General features: G+C 40.0%; 1 protein-coding gene across 5 annotated transcripts in view; it reads left to right on the forward strand.

Moving 5' to 3' along the window:
* Nucleotides 1-3,970: 3,970 nt before the first annotated feature.
* Nucleotides 3,971-23,429, forward strand: part of CCDC68 (coiled-coil domain containing 68) — a 63,899-nt gene continuing 44,440 nt past the window's right edge. For 2 of the 5 annotated variants that reach the window (XM_055298559.2, XM_063642397.1), the window contains exons 1-4: nucleotides 3,971-4,017; nucleotides 17,781-17,870; nucleotides 19,476-19,600; nucleotides 21,204-21,290. In XM_055298559.2, coding sequence (XP_055154534.2) covers nucleotides 19,484-19,600; nucleotides 21,204-21,290 — 204 coding nt within the window. In that variant the 5' untranslated portion in view covers nucleotides 3,971-4,017; nucleotides 17,781-17,870; nucleotides 19,476-19,483. Of the gene's footprint in view, nucleotides 4,018-4,134; nucleotides 4,171-17,780; nucleotides 17,871-19,471; nucleotides 19,601-21,203; nucleotides 21,291-23,429 lie in introns of those variants that run through there. The other 3 variants (XM_063642400.1, XM_063642431.1, XM_063642411.1) reach the window with 3 other exon arrangements.

Genomic DNA, 23,429 nt, shown 5'->3' on the forward strand with positions numbered 1-23,429 from the left:
GAACTGTTTTAAAGAATGGTGTGTGTTTGTGTGTGTGTATGTGTGTGTGTGTATGCGCACGTGTTAGAGGCTGGAATGACAGTAAAATTTGCATTTAAAATTGCACTAAATATATGTATGTGTGTATAGACACACACATATATTTTAAATGCAAATTTTAAATGTATTAAAATAATTTTAATACATTTTAAATGCAAATTTTAAATAAAATAAAATCGCACTAAAAAAACGCACCTGTGTTTGTGTGCATGCGCGCGCACGCGCGCGCACACACACACACACACACACCTTTCCCTTTCAGCAAATAATCCCTGAACAGAAATAAACAACAGCGATTTCAAATACGAGCCTGGGTCCAAATGCCACAGGCCACAGGCTCTCAATGTCACGAGACAGGGTGTTAGATTTACAATTAGACCCTCTTTCAACGTGGGTGACAATTCGTAGTGTTCTTCAGGAGGGGAGACTGCATCTGCTGCTTTCTTCTGCACCCTCAATCCCTCCTCTTTCTAGTGGAGTGAGTAGGAGAAGGGATTTATTCAACAAGGGCACCCTGGGTGGTTTGGGGATGCTTTAGTCCCCACCTAATCTCTATCAGACCCAACCAAAGCCATTCTGAAAATTATGTAATAGTAATACTTTTTCTTAATGTGGATAATCTTAAAAGTGTGAAGATATACAGCTCTAGAAAAATTTTAAATGGTTTGTACATATGCTGTCATAAAAATAATAAGCAAAGGCAATAGCTATAAGAGAAATCCATAAACATCAATCCCTGCCTCATCCCCAATCCCCCATTATCCAACCTCTGAGAAACACTGCTGGAGTTTTAAATTAATAATAGTTTATAGATTCTCCTGAGCTTCCCTCTGGAGGTTGCTAATATATTGTAACTCTACACTCTCATGAATCCTGAGTTTTCTCTGCTCCCCTCCACAAAAGGTTTATTAAAGTTACTGAGAGAATAGTCTATTTGCGGAACTATGAAATAAAATTATGATTTCATTCTAATTAGAATGACCGCTTTCACTTAAAGTCTCCCCTCTCCCCCCAGAAACGTACACAAGAATCTCAGCTTCATCTGTGACCTTGTCGATTTCTTCTGGGATATTGTCTTAGTTTCTGGGGCTATAACAAAATAACACAGACTGGTATTAAACTGGCTTAAACCACAGTTATTTGTTTCTCACAGTTCTGGAGGTTGGGCAGTCCAAGATCAAGGCACTCAGAGATGTGGTGTCTGTGGGGGCCTGCTTCCTGATTTGCAGATGGCTGCTTTCCTGCTGTGTTCTCACATGGCAGAGATCTCTTCTCTCTCTCTCTCTCTCTCTCTCTCTCTCTCTCTCTCTTTATTTGAGACAGAGTCTCACTCTGTTACCCAGGCTGGAGTGCAGTGGTACACTCTCAGCTCACTACAGCCTCTATCTCCCAGGCTGAAGTGATCCTTTCACCTCAGCCTCATGAGTAGCTGGGACTACAGGAGTGTGCCACCATGCTCAACTAATTTTTGTATATTTTGTAGAAACGAGGTTTTGCCATACTGCCCAGGCTGGTCTCAAACTCCTGGGCTCAAGTGATCCACCTGCCTTGGCCTCCCAAAGAGATGGAACTACAGGCATGAGTCACCATTCCCAGACTTTTGTCTCTTCTTAGAAGGGCACTAAAACCCACTCATGAGGGCTCTACCTTCATGACCTAATTACTTCCCGAAGACCCCACTTTCACCACCATATTGGGGATTAGGATTTCATTATACAAACTTTTAGGAGGGAACACAAATCATTCAGTCCATAGCAGATATGGTGAGACTTAGGTATGAAATATTTTCCTTTAACTCTTACTTTTCTAACTTTGTTAAAAATAGTTGAAAGATAGAAAATAAGTTAGCTCTGCAGTTCTGGAGTACTCACTGGTACTTCACTGCATCCTGTGTTTACCCAGCTCAACCCAAGCTAATGGAGAAGTAGATTTCCTTCTCCAGGAAGGGTCAAGGCCAGGAAGAGAGGTGGACAGGTCTCAGAAAGCAGGCCATGTCAAATGCTGAGCAAAAGCCAAGCTCAGAAGGAGGAAATGTGGTGTTTATAGAACCAACTTGCGAATGCAAACATGAGCAAACCAAAGCAATGTAACAAATGATCCTCAACAGCTGGGTTTCTTCAGTGCTGAGACTTGTAATAAACATCCATGGCTATCTTTGGAACATGATTTGTCTGTAAACATACATACATCTATTTACTAGAACCACAAGGATTAGTTAACAAAAAAATTACCTAAGAACCGTCAACTTTTCACTTCTCCAATTGGGTCACAATCTACAAGTTAATCTGTTAGGAAAAAAAAAATAACATTTCTCTCTAACTGTGGTGGGAATCAGTAATTGTAGGATTCCCAGGAAGATTCTGAAAAGCCCTTGGATATTGAAGGATTTGGGTTGCAGTTTTCTCAATCTGTTAAATGTTGACGGCGGGCGGGGGGGGTGGTGGTGTGGAGAAAATACACCTTTTTTCTTTTTTTCTCCACAATCCTAAAAGTTCATGAACTTTCAGAGAGACACAGGAGCCAACCTGAAAGAGTTCCCAGTGGTCAAAGCTGGAACCATTTGAGCAACAAAATTAATAATGTAGTATTGAATTCTAGCCCAAAGTATAAAATAAATATACATGGGTCCATATTGACATAAAAAACTCTGACATAAATGACTGAATAAACAAGAGAGATGGAACAAATCTTCCTTACAGAATAATTCTAAATAATAACATATAGATACTCCCTCCTCTGGGATGGAGTTTAATCTTGCCCTCATCTTGAGTGTGGGTTGAATTGAGTCATGCCATTCGTGCCATTCAGAGTAGAGTGTATGGAAAGAGGAAAACAGCTTTGCAGTAGAGAAACCTGGCAGACACAACCTTAACTAGGTCAAGGTCAAGTCACCAGTGATAAGTCACGTGGCCATCGTGCCATTGTCCTTGAGAGTATGCAATGGGGAAGGCACTTCATCTCTGAGGCTTTCTTCCTCCCAGTCTCATCATGAGAAAAAAACAGTAGACAATACCCACATGAATAGGTGTCGAGGTACCCCCACAAAACTATACCTTACCAGAATACTTTATCACAATACTTTACTAGAATTCCTTACAGCTATCAAAGTCAAGAAAAGACAGAGAAACTGTCATGGATTAGAGGAGACAAAGGGCACAGGATGCTAAATGCAGTGTGGTATCCCGGCTGGGATCCTGAAAGGGAAAGACGTTAGCCAAAAAGCTAGTGACAGCTACATCAAATCTGGAGTAGTGTTAATAGTGGCAGATCAATGTTAATTTCTTTTAAAAAACATTTTTAGTAGAAATGAGGTCTCGCTATGTCGCCCAGGCTGGTCTCGAACTCCTGAGCTCAAGCGATCCTCCCGCCTGCCTTGGCCTCTCAAAATGCTGAGATTACCAAGGCGTGAGCCACCGCACCTGCCTCAATGTGAATTTCTTAGTTTTGACAAATGTGCCACAGTTATGGAAGCTGTAGGCATTAGGAGACACCGACTGAGGGGTATATAGACGACCCTCTCTACTATCTTTGCAACTTTCTTTAAGTTCCAAAAGAAAGTTTTTAAAAAAAAACAACACAATTGCACTTGTACTCCATAAATTTATACTAAAAACAATAAAATAAAAAATTATTTAAAAAACGAAAACAAAAGTTTATAAACTTAGGGTGCAAATAGAACCTTCTTGAAAAGCAGCGGCCGATCTCCTCCCCCCCACCCGCCTGTACAGCACCCTAGCGAGGGGCGTGAGGGGCAGAGCCTGGCTCTCCAGCGCTGGGCTTACGCGTCCCGCCGCGACTCCTCCCTGGAGCCTCACCGGCGCCGGACTCTGCCCTGGGCGCGCCCCGCGGGGCGGAGCCAAGCCTGCGGGCGGTGGCGGCTGCATTCTCAGGGCCCTGGCAGCTGACCCTGGCCCCAAGGCCCGATCGCCCAGGGGAGGAGCAGCACCAGGACCCCGCGTCGGCTGGGCGCCCCACAAGGTAGGCGAGTCTGGCCACCTTCGGGCCCGGTCCCTGCAGCGCGCCCCCGCACCCCCTCCAGGTGTGTGGGTGTCCGGGTGCCTTTCCAGCTGCTTCCCCAGCGGAGTTCCTGGCATTAAGGACATTTCCTGTAAAAGGGTCCTTGTTGAAGAGGTAATCCTCCCTGGAAACCTCGGTTCTGGGCTCGAATTTCCTGAGCGAGAAGTTTCTTTCCCGTTGGGAAGAGTTGCTTTTCCGCAGAGAGGAACCCCTACTCAGCCCGGCGCACACCTGATTATTTATTTAGGTTGTGGTTATACAATCCGTTTGTCAGGGGTCCTCGCGATTTCTGCCTGCTAATTTCAGAGGCTATGGAGAAAAGTCCTGCGGTAAACGCCCTGACGTGGGAACTCCAGCGTGGTGGCTTTGACAAGTCACTGCGCTCTCATTTTTTAAAGAGCAGAGATGAATGAAGGTGGCAGTCTTCATTCATTTGTGCGGGTTTCTGCAGCTGCAGGTGTAGTAAAAAGAGCAGCCCATTGCTTGACTGTTTCCTTAATGTTGAGTAGCATCATGAGATTTTAGAGCTGGAAGTTACAGAGTGCTAGGCGGCTAGACAAGGGAACACTCTTATCTTCCTAAAGGTTAGTACGGGACCGTGCAAGTGTAGTTTTTAGATTGGATGATAACATAGCTGTGAATTTTCAGCCTTTTTGGAAGTGAAGACAAAATTGAATGTAAGGATCAGAACAAGCAACAAGCCCTGAACATAACTGAAGCTGTACCTGTTCCCCATTATATTCTGATTGTTTTATTTTAGGAATCAAAACCTCTTTAACTTTCTTGGTGTATATAGGTCAGATGAAGTGTAAGAATACAAAAAGGAATTATTCTGTGTTTGTGATAGGGAGGAGATAATCTGTCCTTTTTGATTTTAACTAATGCCATTAAATATTCAGAGCTACTGAAGTCTGGTTTTCCTGATATGTGAGCTGGGCAGGAGTGTCAGGTACCCTGGCAGACACAATTGATGCTGTTGTCATGCTTTTCCCCCGCTGCCCACTCTCTTCCCCACCGCACTCCCAGTTTGAAAGGGAAGGCCCCTGACACAGTGGAATTTCTGCCCAAGGCAGGGAGTATCCCCGTGTGGTTCCTCAAATGTTTGCAGAAAGAATGAAAACAACTACACTTCCTGGGACCAAGGCTGACCTCATAAAGCCGACGTCATAAGAAGGTTCTTTCCTCTTGTTATTTACAAAATAAATTGATCCCTTGTCCTAACTAGAAAGAGACTTTTGAAATTAATACTGTTGCTATTTTGTGAATTACTGATAGGCATGTTATTTGTTAGCTTATTTGTTTACAGTATGCTCAACATTGAAGGTGAGCTGTAATCCAAATTTTGGCCAAAGCTAAAAAACGTAAGCTAGATTTAGACAAAGCTGAAAAATGAGGTGTATATTTGCTTGGAATAATGACTGAAAAGGGAAATAACTGAAGATTTTGATGGGAATGTAAAAGTCTTTTAAAGTAGTAGTTTCTCTTCTTTAGAACTGAGATATTTACATCAAAATGATATGGCTATTTATTGATTGAAAACATTTCATAATGGCAAAATTTTACCATGAATTTACTAACACGTTTAAATGAATGTCATTTACTAAGCACAAAAACAGCCATTTATGTAGGTTTGGAAAACGAGAGAGAGAGAGAGAGAGAGTGTGTGTGTGTGTGTGTGTACATTCAGTTTTAGAAACTATTTGGTACATCTGTAAATTTGTGGGCCTATTCATGTATTCACTGAAACAATATTTATTGAGGGCACTGTGTTCTGTGTGGGAGAACCAGATGAGAGGGGGAGTGGGGTCTGGGCCAAACACAGCCCTGTGTAAATAAGACACATTTCTATCCTCCTGGAATTTACTACATGGAGTCCTCCAGGCCACCCCAAGTCAACGCCATAGATTTGCAGACCACATCAATGATCCATTCAATTTCGACAGTGACTGAAACTAGATTAGTTTCAAATCACATATTTCCTTACACTGATTTAAATAGTCAAATCTAAAAATGACAGAGGAGCTTGCGTGTTATTCTGCTCCGTGGTTTTCTCTTTTGTTTAGGTTGGGGAAGAACTTAGGAATTGTGTGTTCCAGGCTTAATCTTATGAAATATTAACTTAAAATAGCTAAGTATCAATTTCATGCAAATTAAATAAAAACTAAACTTGTAGTATGGATGACAAAGATCTAGAGACAAAAATTGATGAACAAAAAATTTAAAACTGAAAAAATCTGTCCATTAAATTATTCTTTTGCTATAAATTAGAAAAATATGACTACAATTATATTCCTCCCCCAGAGAAAAACAGCATCTTTATTCAAGTTATTCTTACTTTTCCTTCTGTTTTTTTTTAAAGCTTTATTGGAGGTATAATTTACATACTGTAAAATACATCCAAGTGTATAATTTCATGATTTTTGGTAAATTTACTGAATGGTGCAACCATTAGCACAATCTGATTTTAGATCATTTCATCATTCCCCAAACATCCCTGGGGCCTGTTTGCAATCACTCACCATTCTTACCCCATCCCCAGGCAACCCCTAATCTATTTTGTCTCTTTAGATCTGTCTTTTCTGGACATTTCATACAGATGGAATCGTATAATATATAGTCTTTAGCATCTGGCTTTTTTCAGTTAGAATAGTTCTTGAGGTTTATTCAGGTTGTCACATGTATCTGTAGTTGGTTCCTTTTTATTGCTTAACTAGGATTTATTCCATGCCATGGCTATGCCGCATTTTGTTCACCATTTGGTAGACCTTTCTGCAAATACATTTGCATGGTAAAACAGATACATTGGTGCAGCTTCCATGGTAGCATAATGTGAGAATAACTGATATGAGCCAACCTCTTATTTGGTGCTTTGACTCTCTTCTATGATAATTTTAAATATGAATGCCAAGAGTTAAACATCCAGGTTCCTATTAAGCAGTGGTGTTTACTGCGTATAACTGTCTAGAGAACAAACCAACGTCAAGAACTAATTAACTTGGCCGGGCACAGTGGCTCACGCCTGTAATCCCAGCACTTTGGGAGGCCGAGCTGGGCGGATCATGAAGTCAGGAGTTCGAGACCAGCCTGACCAACATGGTGAAACCCCATCTCTACTAAAAATACAAAAATTAGCTGGGCATGGCAGCATGTGCCTGTAATTCCAGCTACTCAGGAGGCTGAGGCAGAAGAATCGCTTAAACCCGGGAGGCAGAGGTTGTAGTGAGCCAAGATCGCACCATTGCACTCCAGCCTAGGCGACAGAGTGAGACTCATCTGAACTTCTAACTTTCCCCAGCAATACAGGAGGCTGAGGCAGGTGGATCACCTGAGGTCAGGAGTTGGAGACCAGCCTGGCCAACATGGTAAAACCCCTTCTCTACTAAAAATAATTTTTTAAAAATTAGCTGTGTGTGGTGGCGTGTGCCTGTAATCCCAGCTCCTCAGGAGGCTGAGGCAGGAGAATTGCTTGAACCTGGGAGGTGGAGGTTGCAGTGAGCTGAGATCTCACCACTGCACTCCAGCCTGGGCAACAGAGCGAGACTCTGCCTCAAACAAACAAACAAACAAAAAGGAACTTCTTAACTTCGCAAGAACATTGACTTTTGGTATACCTCTGTTAGGAATCAGGAAACTGGAATAGCAGTTCCCAACCAGAACTGTTTTCTTATATATCTCCATTGACCTTGCTTTGTGCTAACTATTATGGCAAATGCATTTTGTGGGGGTGGGGGTGGGTCATGCTTGACAACTTATGCTTAAATATCCTCTTAGGGAGATTTTTCTAGTTGAACAGAAATCCTTTTATAAAAATCTAGTCAGTTCTGTGAACCTAAAAAGAAGACAGTGTCTCTCTGAGTGCCTTTAAGTTACTACTCAAATTGCAAGTTCCTTTTAGGGGAAAAAAAAGAGCATCAAAATAACTTGAGGTCTGTTTTTGTGTGTGTGTGTTTTTCAAGACGGGGTTGTATTCTGTCACTCACGCTGGAGTGCAGTATCAGGATCCTAGCTCACTGAAGGGTCAAACTCCTGAGCTCAAGTGATCCTCCTGCTTCAGCCTCCTGTATAGCTGGGTCTGCAAGAACGCGGCACCACGCCTAGCTTATCAAATTTTTTTTTTCACAGATGGGGTATCACTGTGTTACCCAGACTGGCCTCCAATTCCCAGCCTTAAGCAGTCCTTCCACCTTGGCCTCCCAAAGTGCTGGGATTACAGATGTGAACCACTGTGGCCAACTTTTGAAGTCTATTTTGTTGGCAATTTAGAATGCAAACTATTTTTTTTAACATCTACAATTTGAAAAGAAGATAATGTAGGTTAAATAATATAGTTTTCCAAAGCTGAATGTCTTCATTTGCAACTCATTTTTTTTCTGCTTGAAATGTCAAAACAACTTCCTGAAACTCCTAGGTGAGAATACTACTACTGTTTTGATGATCTGTGTGTGATTGATGGAGTAATCAATCTCGATTGGTAATACACTTTTGTTTCCTTGGTAAGGATTTTTAAAATTCTAAAACAAATGCATTTTTTTTCTAGCCTCATACTGATGATTTTATACCAAGTATCTCCTAAGAGGTATTTACCATCTACAGGAATCCACCTTCATCGTTCTCACTTTCGTATACTCCAGGGATCAGGATCAGGGCAGAGACATTCACCAAGCTATGTTGGTTTATCAAGAGAAGGAAGGCTTGATTAGTATTGAGCTGTAAGCACCTGCTATTTATTTTGATGAGGTTATTTACGTTGTTGTGATCTGATACAAGGAACTTAGTTTTACCCAAAATGGGAAGCTGCCTCTGACACTTCTATCTTTCTATAAACACCTGGATTTTGGTAGGATGTTGCCCTTGGATAAGTCAAACATCATGGTGTGGGAGGGTGGGCGACAGTGTTGATGAAAAGTAGGGTCATGGCCGGGCCTGGTGGCTCATGCCTATAATCCCAGCACTTTGGGAGGCTGAGGCGGGTGGATTGCCTGAGGTCAGGAGTTTGAGACCAGCCATAGGCAACATGGTAAAACCCCATGTCTACTAAAAATACAAAAATTAGCCAAGTGTGGTAACACATGCCTGTAGTCCCAGCTACTCGGGAGGCTGAGGCAGGAGAATCGCTTGAACCTGGGAGGTGGAGGTTGCAGTGAGCTGAGATTGAGCCACTGCACTGTAGCCTGGGTGACACAGTGAGACTCTGTCTGAAACAAAAAGAAAGAAAGAAAGAAAGAAAGAAAGAAAGAAAGAAAGAAAGAAAGAAAGAAAGAAAGAAAGAGAGAGAGAAAGAAAGAAAGGGAGAAAGAGAGAGAGAGAAAGAAAGAAAGAAAAAGAAAGAAAGAAAGAAAGAAAGAAAGAAAGAAAGAAAGAAAGAAAGAAAGGGAAAGGAAAGAAGGAAGGAAGGAAGGAAGGAAGGAAGGAAGGAAGGAAGGAAGGAAGGAAGGAAGGAAGGAAGGAAAAGGAAGAGAAGAGAAAAGAAAAAAAGTAGGGTCCTGGCTATTTCAGGCCCTGAATAAGTAGATATTTTCATCATTGATCCAACAGTGTATGTGCAGATGGACAAATACGAAGAATGAAAACATATTTTGCATCTGGAAAGCTATTAGAAAAGGAATGGGTAGATGTGAAAAAAAAGTTCTAGGTTCATGAATTAGATTTAAAGCTTGTCGGAAATATTCTTATATTTCTTATGTATTATTGTATATTTCCTTCTACTTTATCACCTTTTATGAACAGTGCTTGTGATTAAGTTTTTAAAAATGTTTAAAAGGCTTTCCTTGTTTCTGTCGTACTGAATGCTAAGTTTAATTAACTAGTCATGTAGCATGAGCTAGAATCAGCAGCCGAGTTGCCTGTTGTTTTTAACAACCCTGATTCCATTGCTATCATCTATCTATCTATCTATCTATCTATCTATCTATCTATCTATCTATCTATCTATCTCTATGTATCTATGTATGTGTGTGTATATATATATATATATATATAATCATTTACACTCTTTTGGGGGTCAAGAATTTGAATGAAGAAAAACAAATCCAATTAATTTTGGCTTCCAGTTACTTCTGATAAAATCAGTGAAGGTTCTTGGATTTTGAAATCTCAATTGTGCATTGCTTTTTCTAGATCCTGCCAGATTACTATTTTTTAAATAACATGTACAAGTTCATCTTTTTCAGTATAGAGTATTGTAAGTTTTGGGAAATTGTTATAGTCATAGAACCATGATCACTAACAAGATATATTTCCCCACCCCAAATCCTACGTGTTCCTTTGGTAGTCAACCTGTCCCCCATTGCCAGTCCCAAGTAACCGCTAATCCCTTTTGATAACTACAGTTTTTACTTTTCTAGAATGTCAAATAGATGGAACCATAGAATATGTAGCCCCTTGAATTTGGCTGTTTCAGTTAGCATGATGCATTTGACACTTATCTATGTTGTTGTGTGTATCAGTAATTCATTCCTTTTTTTTTTTTTTTGAAACAGTCTCTCACTCTGTCACCCAGGCTGGAGTGCAGTGGCACAATTTCAGCTCACTGCAACCTCTGCCTCCCAGGTTCAAGTGATTCTTGTGCCTCAGCCTCCTGAGTAGCTGCGATTACACACATGCACTGCCACAACTGGCTAATTTTTGTATTTTTACTAGAGATGGGGTTTCATCATGTTGGCCAGTCTGCTCTCGATCTCCTGACCTCAGGTGATCAGCTCACCTCGGCCTCCCAAAGTGCTGGGATTATAGGTGTGAGCCACTGTGCCTGGTCCATTCCTTCTTAATGAGGAGTTGTATTCACCTGTTGGTGAACATTTGACTTGTTTGCAGTGTTTGGCAATTATGAACATTTGTGTGCAGGTTTTATAGAATATAACTTTTCATTTCACTTGGATAAATACCAAGGCATGGGGTTTATGGGTTATATACTATGTATTTAACTGTATAGGAAACTGCCAAGCTGTTGTCCGCAGCAGCTCCACATTTTCCATTCCCATCAGCAACAGACAGGAGTTCCAACTGTTCCACATCCTCACCAGAACTGGTATGGTCTCTTTTTCCCTTTGCTGGATAATTTTTTTTAAATGACATAAATTATGTTCAAGCTAAAATAATCCAGGACAAACTCAGAAAACTGTAGGTATTTTATATATTCCTGGGCTCTTCACTCCTAAAGTATTTTATAGAGCCACAAATGACATTTTCTAGAAGGGCATCATGTAAATGTTGCAAGTGACTGTGACATATATCATTGACCTCAGCTTCCTTTTATATTTTATTGACTGGTAAGTGTTAATCAGCTTTTGGGTTGACTTGTTAATAGAGAAGTTCAAATCAGGAGGAATAATTGGCTGATGGGGTAAGGAAGGAATAGCGAGGGGAAAACTAAGCTTGGGAATTGACACTTTCAAATCATGTCCTACAAGCAAATGTCCACAATAAGTTGTGAGTATAAACATTATGATTTAATATTAATTTAATGTGCATGAAGTCAGATGCTCCATTAAGCACTTTTCATGCATTATCTCATTTAATCCTCACATAACTCTGAGAAAGTTGGCATTCTCATCTGAATTACTCTGTTGAGGAACCGAGGCTTAGGGAGTTTAAATGATTTTCCAAGACCTCCCAGCTGGTGATGAAGTGGAACAGAGTCTTGTAGGCAGAACAATTGAGTCCAAATCCCTTGTTTTTAAGCCATGCAGCCAAACTGCCTTTGTTCATGGAATAAATCTACTGGGACAACAACATCTGTTTAGGTTCCTGAAGGACACACCTGGGACCTCCCATCAGGAGTTCTGTGACTGTTAGTTGGTGACCTACTTTGGAAAACTTTGATTCTTAAGCTATCTTGGGCCCAAGAAGTTGAGGCTTAGAAACTCCTTCAGAATGTAGCAGAGGCAAAGTGGTAAGTTAGAAGGAGCTAGCAGACTCATGAGAAAGAGCCAGACAACTCATGGCTTGGGATCCAATGGCCACCAACTAGTTATCTTTGTTTATCTTGTTGAGCCTTGTTTCTTCATCTGCAAAATGGGAATAATAATAACAACCTCTCAGGGCATATGTGAGAAGTATTATAGAGAGCATACCCTACCTGGCATATGGTCCTCACTTAACAAATCCTGGCCCCTCCTTCCCACTCTTCTCCAGATGGGAAGGGATGCATGTGCTTTGCACCTTTTTGCAGTTTAGTTGCTGAACTGAACATTGGCTGAAGCTTTCAGCTGTTTTTCAATGTTTCAAATTATGCCAGTGAACTATGAGGATAGACTATTTTATTAAAAAGACGCCTGAATTTGGGGTCAACCTATTTGTGTTCAGTGGATGATGTTCTTATAACCTTGAAAATCTTACATCCTTTTTTGTGCCTTATTGCATTATCTATCTATCTATCTATCTATCTATCTATCTATCTATCAGCTATCTATCTATCATCTATCTACTGAAGATAATAACTGTAACACAGTGTTGTGATGATTAATTTTGGCAATATATGAAAAATTACTTGGTAAATGGCACGTTTTGTCAATAGTACATATTTGTATATTGTGTTTATGCCAATATTTCATTTTTCCTCCAAAATAGCTTTTGTCTTATATCTAAGAATTTTCTATAGCACTGGCTATAATATGTGTATATACAAATGAGTAGCATGTAGTTGAATAAAATTAATTCTACTTAGCAAAAGCTTAGATTCGTATTTGAAAACAGAACTTGGGTACAGTGTAACATGCATGTCTTTCGTATACTGTGCATCATTTTCAGGTAAACTGCACAGTCACCTGAGATTTAGCCAGCTGACACTGGATGTCACCATTGTGCTGTGTAATGTAGCTGCAGAACAGGTGTGCTATTTAGTATTCAGGACACGGTTAGTCTCATCAAGGGTTTGGAGATACGTTCGCTATTTTCCCTCATATAACCGAATTATCCTTGTGGCACTTTTGTAGTAACTTACTTTTTCAGTTTCTAATATTCAAGCTCTATAAAATAGTGATCAGAAATGAATAAATAATCTCTTAGAACCAGGAAACAAAAAGCTGAAAACTCAGAAACTGTGCTAAAACCAAGCAGGGCTTTTGATTGCAATCCAGAGTAATTGACTCTGGCTGACTTAGTAGAAGAAGAATTTACTGAGAGGATATAGAGCAGCTACCGGAATTGATGGGAATGTTGAAAAACTAGGTTTGGAAAATGGGAGGATCTCATATGCTAGGACACCAGTGAAATCAGTTTGTGGGATGAGGAGTTAGGGTCCTCCTGACATAGCCACTGGCCACTGGCCACTGAATTTCCTGCCACTTGGACATGAAGCACCACTCTGTGTCAGAGACTCCTTCCTTTTCCTGAACAATGACTGGATTTCCACTGCCTCCAGCTCCAACCAGCCAGAGGGCGATTCCCTGGGTTGCACTTCCAGCAGGAGCTGTCATTTGGTTGATTCTAGGTGTTGTTCCTGTGCCCTAGCTCCAGGGAGTGACCATGAACAAGTAAGAGACCTTTCCTGCAAGACTCATACAGATGGTGCCTCAGCATATCTGGGAAGAAGATTCAAGCACTAGCTAGCCAAAACCTGCCAGATATCCAGCATGGTGCTTTTCAATCAGCAGCCCACAGACGTGAGCGGAGAATACCTCTGTGCAGTCAATCAGACTTCATTGTCCCTTCTCTGGGCTGACCTGGGGTCAGTTGTTTACACCTTGCAGTACCTGACAGCTTCACTCTGTCTTTGCCTCAATCCTGGGGGATCCGTAATAGCAACTCCTAGACCTCTTTTAATGTGGCCAAGGAGACAACTCCTTAGGGAAACGAAGCCTCAAAAAGTTCAGGTCAAAAAGAAAAAGGTCCTGCAACATTAAAAGAAAAGAAAATGGTAGACTTTGCTGTGTACCATGGTTTTCTTAGAACACTGCTCTAGGGACCGGGTGCTGTGGCTCATGCCTGTAATGCCAACACTTTGGGAAGCCAAGGTGGGTGGATCACTTGAGGCCAGGAGTTCAAGATCAGCCTGGCCAACATGGCGAAACCCCGTCTCTACTAAAAATACAAAAAAATTATCTGGGTTTAGTGGTGCACCTCTGTAATCCCAGCTGCTTGGGAAGCTGAGGCACGAGAATCACTGGAACCCAGGAAGTGGAGGTTGAAGTAAGCAGAGATCACGCCACTTTACTCAAACCTGGGCAACAGAGTGAGACCTTGTCTCAAAACAAACAAACAAACAAACAAACAAACAAAAACACTGCTCTAGGCACATGCCAGCCTCTGCTCTCGTTTTCCCATTTGCCTGGAACTCTCTTCTCCTAGATCCCAGAGAGCCACATGGCTTGCACCTGATTTTCTTCATCTTTTGCTCAAATACCACCTCCTCAGATCAGCTTCCCTCACTGCTCATCTAGGACAGCACCTCCTTTTACCCTCGGTCCCCTGATCGGCTTTTCTTCACGTCACTCATCACAGCCTCCCTTAGACTCCCTCTATATTTACTCGTTTGTTTAATGTCTGTCTCTCCCTTTATACTGAAAATCCTACAAAACTAGGGTCTTTGGCTCAGCCCTATAACCACAGTTCCTAACACAGTGGCTTTCTATAAATATTTACTCTCAATAAATGAATCAAGGGTTAAGTAAAGAAAGGAAACACCCTTGTTACAGTCTCTACAATATAAACAGTGTCTGTAATCCTTTTCTAGGGTTGCTCTAACAAAGTGTCACACACGGAGTGGCTTGAACAGGGAAATGGATCATCTCTCAGTTCTAGAGGCTAGAAGTTCAAGATCAAGGTGTCTGCAGGGTTGGTTCCTCTTGAGGGCTGTGGGAGAGATCTGTTTCGTGCCTCTCCCCTGCTTCTGGTGGTTTGCTAGTAATCGCTGGTGTTCCTTGGCATGTAGAAGCATCGCTACATCTCTGCCTTCATTTTCACAGGGCATTTGGTGTTCTCATCTCTCGACACATTGTTCCTTTTCATAAGGATATCAGTCATATTGGAGGAGGGACCCACCCTACTCCGGTATGACCTAATGTTTACTTAACTAATTACACCTGCAAAACCCTGTTTCTAAATCAGGTCCCATTCTGAGGCACTGGGGGTTAAGACTTTAAAATGAATTTGGGGGGAGGACACAATTCAACCCATCACAGGCATTTGTTTGTGTTTATTTTTAGTACTTCTGCTATTCTCATGTCATTAACCAGAGCACAAGGTTTAGTTAGATTCTCCTGGGTGCCCGGTGGTGTGGTGGTTTACCACATGGATTACAGTTCACAATAACGTGTGTGCATAGCTTTGTAGATTGTAAACTCTTCAATAGATGTTAGCATCATTGTTTGAGGAAACTGACAAATTATCAGTGCATTAGCAATAAGGAATTTGTACCACAGATTTGCTAGTCTTAAAGTCCCCCAAAGCAATTTTTCCTTCATAGCCCAGTAACAGATTATTTAAAATATAACCTGCTTCCTTCCTGGAAGAAAGGAAACCACCCAGATTGCATGTCAGCCTTAATTGTGGATAATGGTTTCATATTTTATGTACTTGTTTGACAAATATGTACAAATCATTTATTATATATTAAATGTGCTGCTGTAAGTGCTTGACAAATATTAACTCATGAAAAACCCCACATTGATTATTGTTAATAATATTATTTTCATTTTACTGTTAAGGACACCGAGGCACAGAGAAGTTAAGGGACTTGACAGAGGTCACACAGGTACGGAGTGGCAGAATGGAGCCATGAGACTTGGCAGGCTGCCTCTAAACTGTTTCAGCTGTGGAACCCTCTTTCTTCACAGAAAGCCTCATGGAAAAATTCAGTGTGTGAGACAGAATAAAGCAGAGCTGGGGTGGTTGAAGTTGAGGTGGCAGAGCCCTGTCTGTTCAGCAGCCCTCCGCCTCCTCCCTGGGAGCCATGTTTGAAAGGCCCTGGTCTAGGAAATACTTCCTCTTGGCATGATGCCACCTGTAAGCTGTCTTCAATCCATTCTAGCATAAGACAAATAAAAGTCTTTCCTTACTTTAATTAACTGATTGTGATTTATTTTGAAAATTTTATCCCCTTAATCTACTTCTGGCTGAAATAAAATGCTAACATGGATTTTCCCCAGGATAGTAATGCCATATGGCAATTTGGACTTTGCTGACTTATGTTCCCCTTGGGTTTCTTTACAGCAACCAAGGACTCTGGGTACAAAAATTTTCTGAACCAAAGGCAGAAATGGAATTTAATTTCATACGGATACAGTTATAAAGCTTTGCAACCAGATAGATGTGAACTACCTGCCCTGCTTGTCTTCTGTGGCTACTGATAATATAAAATAACAGGGCAACACTATTGACAGTGACTGTCCAGTGAGTGCCTTCTGTTAGCAGGCATTTAAAAAAAAAAAAAAAAAAACTCATTTTCCTATCTCTAGGTGTTATCACCCCTATCTGACAGCTATGTAAGTGAAGACAAAGATTTTATGTAACTTGTTTAAGATGGCCCAACCAGTGAATGGAAAAAGTGGGAAGTTTTCAGAAATATCAGTGATCAAGAAACAAAATTCCTTGATTTTAAGAATAAAAGGTATATAAGAGAGTATATTTTAGGATAAAAGACATAAGGCCCGATGCAATTTTCAAATTATGAAAAAGCCTGAAAAGGCAGTGGGATTCATTCTGAAGAGCGATTCATTCCTATGATAAAATGCCTCTTATCGTTTGTTAATGTACACATTGCATAACATACTGAAAAGGAAAATGAAAGTAAATCAGTCAAATGGGACTATAGATCCAGGGTACTGTACTGGAGGGAAAAAACAAACTCAGGCCAGATCGATTGCTTTGCTTGCCTCTATTTTCCTACTGGTCCTGCCCCGACTCCTTGCCAAGCCCTAACCCAAAGGTCAGCAAACGTTTCCTTTAAAGGGCCAGACAGGAAATATTTTAGGCGTTGCCTGCCACATACTTTCTCTGTCACAACTACTGAACTCTGCTGTTTGTGGTGCCAAAGCAACATAAAAGATATGTACACAAATGGCCACGTTGTGTTAGAGTAAGACTTCATTTATGGGCACTAAATTTGAACTTCCTATCATTTTCATGTGTCATGAAATGTTGTCCTTTGATTTTTTCCAACCATTTTTATGAATACTAAATTTGAAATTCATATAATTTTCATGTGCCATGAAATGTTATTCTTCTTTTGATTTTTTTGTTTGACCATTCAAAAATGTAAGAACCATTTTTAGCTCTGGGGCTGTACAAACAGGAGGGAAACTGGATTGAGCTCCCAGGCTGGGGTTTTCTGACCCCTACCCTGACCTGACCATCCTCTCTCTGACTTCCAAGCACACTGCATATTGACTCTACGGGTGTTTCTCTTACTTCAAGCATTTAAATGTTTTGCACCAATATCTTAATCCCGGAAGATACTTCAGAGGACCCAGTAAGAGACGCACTTCCATTCACAGTTTGCAAAAGCACACTTGCAGAGTTGCTGCTGCCAAATCAACTTCAGCCAAAACAAATATTTAATAGAAGCCATAGCTGCTAAGAGGATTTATAATAAAATGGAAAATTCTTGGCATATTCTGTCAATTTCATTGAAGATTAAAGGATGAATGCAGGACTTTGTAGTATCCCCAGAAGCGATCTTGTTTCAAAGTGATGCCCTCAAATATGCAAATTCTTTGGTTTTTTTTTTGCAGCCTAGGTCACTGTTAGATTTTAAATATTTTGTTGTTGTTATTGTTTCTCTCCAGGGAAGCCAGTCTTAATATGATGGAAACATCTCTGAACTTCTAAAAGACCAAGGTTGGCGTTTTAGCTCTATTCATTTTACTTCCTCTTGGGTAAGTTAATGTCACTTTGGGAGTGGAGTCTTGTCTTCTTATCAGTAACATAGGATTAATAATCCTACCCCACAGGGCTTTTTATTATGGTTTACTTATTAGTTATTTACTATTTATTATAGTAAATAATAATTATAGGCTCACTTTACATATTTCTTACCCCAGACCTGGATCAGCCAAGAAGTCCTAGTTTCCTTTTTGGTAGGATATGATATTCAAAGACCACAGTCTGGCCGTGAGGGATGCTAACTGCTACTATTTCTAGGTTTTTTGGTGAATAAAGGTAGAATATATATTATTTAAAGGAAAAGAAATAATTATTTTCTACCTCCCGTGTTCAAGTGATTCTCGTGCTTCAGCCTCCCGAGTAGCTGGGATTACAGATGTGCACCATGCCCAGCTAATTTTTGTATTTTTAGTAGAGACGGGGTTCCACCATGTTGGCCAGGCTAGTCTCAAACTCCTGACCTCAAGTGATCGGTCCACTTTGGCCTCCCAAAATGCTGGGACTGCAGATGTGAGCCACCATGCCCGGCTTCACCTAACATTTTTGTTGTATATTTTCTTTTTTCTTTTATGATAAATAGCTTGATTCTTCATGATGTTAACACAATTACCTGTTGGCTTTATTCTATAATGTGAACCTGTGTACATAAACACACCAACCACTGTTCGCAGTTCAAAATAGCAATACCAATATTTCCACTAACAATATTATGAGTGAATATAGTTCAAGATTGTTTTGCTATTCTTTTTGTTCTTAGAATATAGCACACCAGGGATAAATAGTTCCTGGTATGTCATTTTTAATCTCTTGAAATAATTCTTATGGTTATAGAACTTGATATACAGATATATTTATTTGTTTAATTTATTTCATTTCACCTTTATTTTGGATGATTACTTTCTCTGTCAATTTTATTTCATAGTTAGATAATATATATACGTGGTTTAGTATTAAACCCTTAAGACACAGATTTCTTCCTTCCATTCATATTTCCTACCCTTCTTATAGAAAATATGATATTACATATTCTTTTCTGCTCTATGCTTTTTCATGAGATAATAATACATCCTAGTGATGACTCCATAGCAGTTGATAGTTTATTTAATCTATCCTCTTCTTGTTGGCATTGGGTTTTTCCAGTCTTTTACTATTAGTTCTCCTAATAGTAAATAGCCTTTAGAGACTACGTATGAAGATACACACACGCACACAAAACATAATTTTGTTATAATTGTATCATGTTAATTCTACATTTATTATGTACTTACAATGTACTAGAATATAAACCTCATTCCTTTTTAGTCTGAGATTTTAGATTTTACAGTCTGAGGTGATACTGAATAAAAAGAGAAATTTCAGATTTTACCTTTTTAGATTATTTAAATGTTAAAGTTTTAATTAATGATTCCTTCAGATGATATGGCTTTATGTTAAATTAATTTCTGGATTTATGAATATATACAGATACCAATGATTTATAGCTTTTCTGCTATATTTGACTATAGTGATAAAACAACTTATTTCAGTTTATGAACCATATAATCATACAATCAAAACCGCCTGTTTTGCTTAGCTGATTTATGTTTTCCTAAAGCCAGAATTCGCAATGACAACAGTGACAGTGACCACAGAGATTCCCCCAAGGGATAAGATGCAAGATAATTCTGCCTTGTGTGAGTCTACGTCTGCTCACATTATTGAAGAAACCGAGTATGTGAAAAAGGTATGTGGGTAGCAGAAATCATTAGTATGATATGGTTTTTCAAAGAGAAATTCCAATATGGGCTGGAGGACTTTGTTTCCCTCTCCATAGAACATATGTAAAGGAACAACTCTAGTTTGGCAAAGGACAGTCTTCCTAGCTGAAATTTAAACCCATGTTTAGTCATTTCTCTTGAGGATATAAAATTGTTCCCACACTTGGAGTAAAATGATTTTCCTCACTCAGTAAAACTGAATAATGGGCCAGGAGGGTTCAGAACACCTATCAGCACTTAATTTGTTCCTCACTATTCACCACTGGATTTCCTACTGTTTTATAATGTTTTCCAGTGGTTTCAAGACTGTTGATCGTGTTCCCAAGTAGATGTTTACATTTCCTGCTGAGTTGGTGCCTCTCATTACCTTGTTCCTTTTCACAGTTCAGGGTAACTATTGCCAGTGACTGTGGGTTGGCATATCACTTCATTAAAAACATGTGAAGTCTTATGAGAACCCAAAATGATAATGGCTGACAGAAATATATATTCTTAACTGTTTCTTAAAACAGACATGTATTAAGCACTTAAAATGTGCTAGAGTAGGCCAGGTGCAGTGGCTCATGCCTGTAATTCCAGCACTTTGGGAGGCCGAGGCAGGTGGATCACCTGAGGTCAGGAGTTTGAGACCAGCCTGACCAACATGGAGAAACCCTATCTCTACTTAAAATACAAAAAAATTAGCCAGGCTTGGTGGTGGGCGCCTGTAATCCCGACTACTCGGGAGGCTGAGGCAGGAGAATCGCTTGAACCCAGGAGGCGGAGGTTACAGTGAGCAGAGATCACACCATTACACTCCAGCCTGGGCGACAGAGCAAGACTCCATCTCAAAAAAATTATAATAATAAAAAATAAAAAAATGTGCTAGAGTAAAAACCTGGCTCCTACTCTTACAGTCTTACAGTCTAAGAGGATGCTGAATAAAAAGAGAAATTTCATATTTTGCCTTTTTGAATTATTTAATTATTTAGTTAAATAATGGACAAATTCTGGCATAGTTTATAACCTGTTCAGATCAATTAATTCCATCATCTTTGAATGTCTTGCAACTCCATAGGTCATCAAGACATGGGGCTTATATTTCATGCATAAATGTGTATGATCTCTCAGTAATTATTCTGTAGTAATTACTTAATAGTAATTATTTTGTAGTAATTACTAGGTAGTAATTATTTTGTAGTGATTACTAAGTAGTAATTGTTTTATAGTAATTACTAAACAGTAAATTAGTACTAAATTACTAAATAGACAAAGCAAAACTAAATAGTATTAAGTACTAATTACTAAATAATAATTGTTTGGGGGATAATATTCACTTAAGTGATATTTTAGATTTGTCTGAGAAAGAGTTATAAAGACCAAATGCTTACTTTCAGCAATCTAAACAATATTAGCTTAAATGCGAGTTAGGTTGATGGTGACAGTTATTTAAATCTGAGATCAATATATGTATATATGTATTACTTTCTAGATAATCAGGTACCCTGTAACCGGTATTGAGAAAAAAAGCATTTGGCATTAAATGCCTTTGAAACAAATAAAATGTTTTTTTTTTTTTTCCTTCTCTAGATTCGAACTACCCTGGAAAAGATCAGGACCCAGATGTTTAAAGGTGAAATAAGACATAACAGTACAAATCACAAACTAGATGCAAAGGTAATAATTTCCTGCAGAAGATTAGCATAAAGCCATTTAGACTTTTTTAAGTAATTTTTTGGGCAATTACTAAGTTCTTTGAAGATTCGAAAGATGAGTGTTGAAATATTTCATGCATATCTAAAGACGTTAATGGCCATATGTGTGAAATGTTTAACCACAAATGTTGTAAGATCAAATTGGAATGGCTAGGCCTTACTTGAATATATCAAACAAGGCTTACTTATCGAAAGTAAATGAGAAGATGTTGGCCCAGCCAAGATCCATGACAGCAACATTTCCCAATGACAGGCAGAGCTTTTGGGCTCACGTGGGCCACACGAATAGACACACACAGTTGAAGCTTTTACGCCTGAGTTGAGTGAAGACTTTGTCAGAGAGTTGATAAGCTTGAATGCACTCCCTTCCCCAACATCAGCTTTATATACCTAAGGTCGAGCAATCTGCACTTAGCCTTGCCTGGATTACACCAAGCTAAACCACATCTGAGCCAAGTGTACTTAATTAGTGTTGTCCACTGTAGGCATGGCCACAGAGTCTACCAGAACATGGGGTATAATGCATAAATGTAGTCAATTTCATCACCCTCAGCCTCCCACACTAACATAACTAGCTTCAATTATTATTTAAAATACTTCTAAACTAGAAAACAAGGTTATGTTTAGCAATGATAGGGAAGATTAAAAAATTCAGTTTGGGCTATGTTGAGCTGCCTGTTAGACCTCCAAGTAAAGGCTTCTAATAGGCAGCTGGACACCTGATTCTGGAGCTGCGGGTAGAAGACTGAGCTAGAAGGTCCAGGATACAGGGTAGAGATTTGGAGCATTTAAGGATTGTATTTAAAGTTCTGAAACTGGAGAAGTTTACCAAGCGAGTGAGTGTGGAGAGAAATGAGAGCAGATCTAAGGACTGAGTCTTGAGGTGCCCGTTCCCAATGTTTAGATATTAGGAAGAAGAACCATCCCAGGAAGCTGAGACGAGGCTGGTGGATTAGGAGGAAAAGAAGGCGATTTCAGGGTTCTAGGGTAGAGCCTAGATGCTGCATTTCTAACAAGCTCCTGTTGATGCTGAGCTGCTGGGACTGTAGACCACAGCTGAGAGTAGCAAGACCCTAGATTATCATGGCAAAATCTCTACAGGGCCAGAGGGCTGATGATTTGATGTGTGGTTGATCTGCTGACCTCTTATGGTTTGAAGCTACTCCTGTCAAGGCCACTTTAGCAGGAGTCACTGAAGGCAAATGAGGAGAGGGTTTCAGAAGCAGGGTGGGACCCCTCTGTCAAATGCTGTCCGTGGACCAAGGAAATTGAGGACCGAATGCCCACCATAGATAGGAGGAGCTTCTTAGGAATGGTGACGACATTGTGTTGCCATGGGTCTGCCTCAGCCACCTCAAACCACAGAAGGTCAGCAGATCAACCATGCATCAAAACATCAGCCCTCTGGCCCTGTAGAGATTTCAGCATAGTGATCTAGGGCCTTGCTATTCTCGAGTGTGGTCTGCAGTCCCAGCAGCTCAGCATCACCAGGAGCTTGTTAGAAATGCAGCATTTAGGCTCTAACCCAGACCTCCTGATTCAGAATCTGCATTTTTAACCAGTTCTATCACCCAGTAATTCACAGGCACACTGAAGTTTGAAAAGCACTGATCAACGATCTTTGTAGCCATCTACCACTGCTGATAATCTACCTTCTTCAAGAGTTTTTGTCAAATATTCTTTAACAAATTAAGAAAGAAAATAATTCCTACTCTGTATATGAAGAGTGGAAGTATGCACTAGGGTCTTGACTCTAAAACACAAAACTGTGACAGAGTTATGGTGAGGGAGGATGTTATCTACATACACTAAGTTCTTTTAGTTTTTTATTTCTGCAATCATAGTTATTATATTGTAGTGAAAAGAACATATATTTTGTTGTTAAACAAACTGGGATTCTAATTCTGGTATGGCATTACTTTAGGTAAAACCTTAGGTGTGTTAGTTAAACTCTCATCTTCAAATTCCTCACCTGTGTAAAGGGCCTTGCACCTTCCAGTGTTTTGAGTATTCAGACAAAGGACTGTACGTAAAACATCTAAAAGATGACCTGGCACATAACAGGTGTTTAACAAATAGAAGCTGTTATTATAATTGTAGT

This window comes from Symphalangus syndactylus, chromosome 1 (genome assembly GCF_028878055.3).
Source record: "Symphalangus syndactylus isolate Jambi chromosome 1, NHGRI_mSymSyn1-v2.1_pri, whole genome shotgun sequence".
In the NCBI taxonomy this organism is placed as follows: domain Eukaryota; kingdom Metazoa; phylum Chordata; class Mammalia; order Primates; family Hylobatidae; genus Symphalangus; species Symphalangus syndactylus.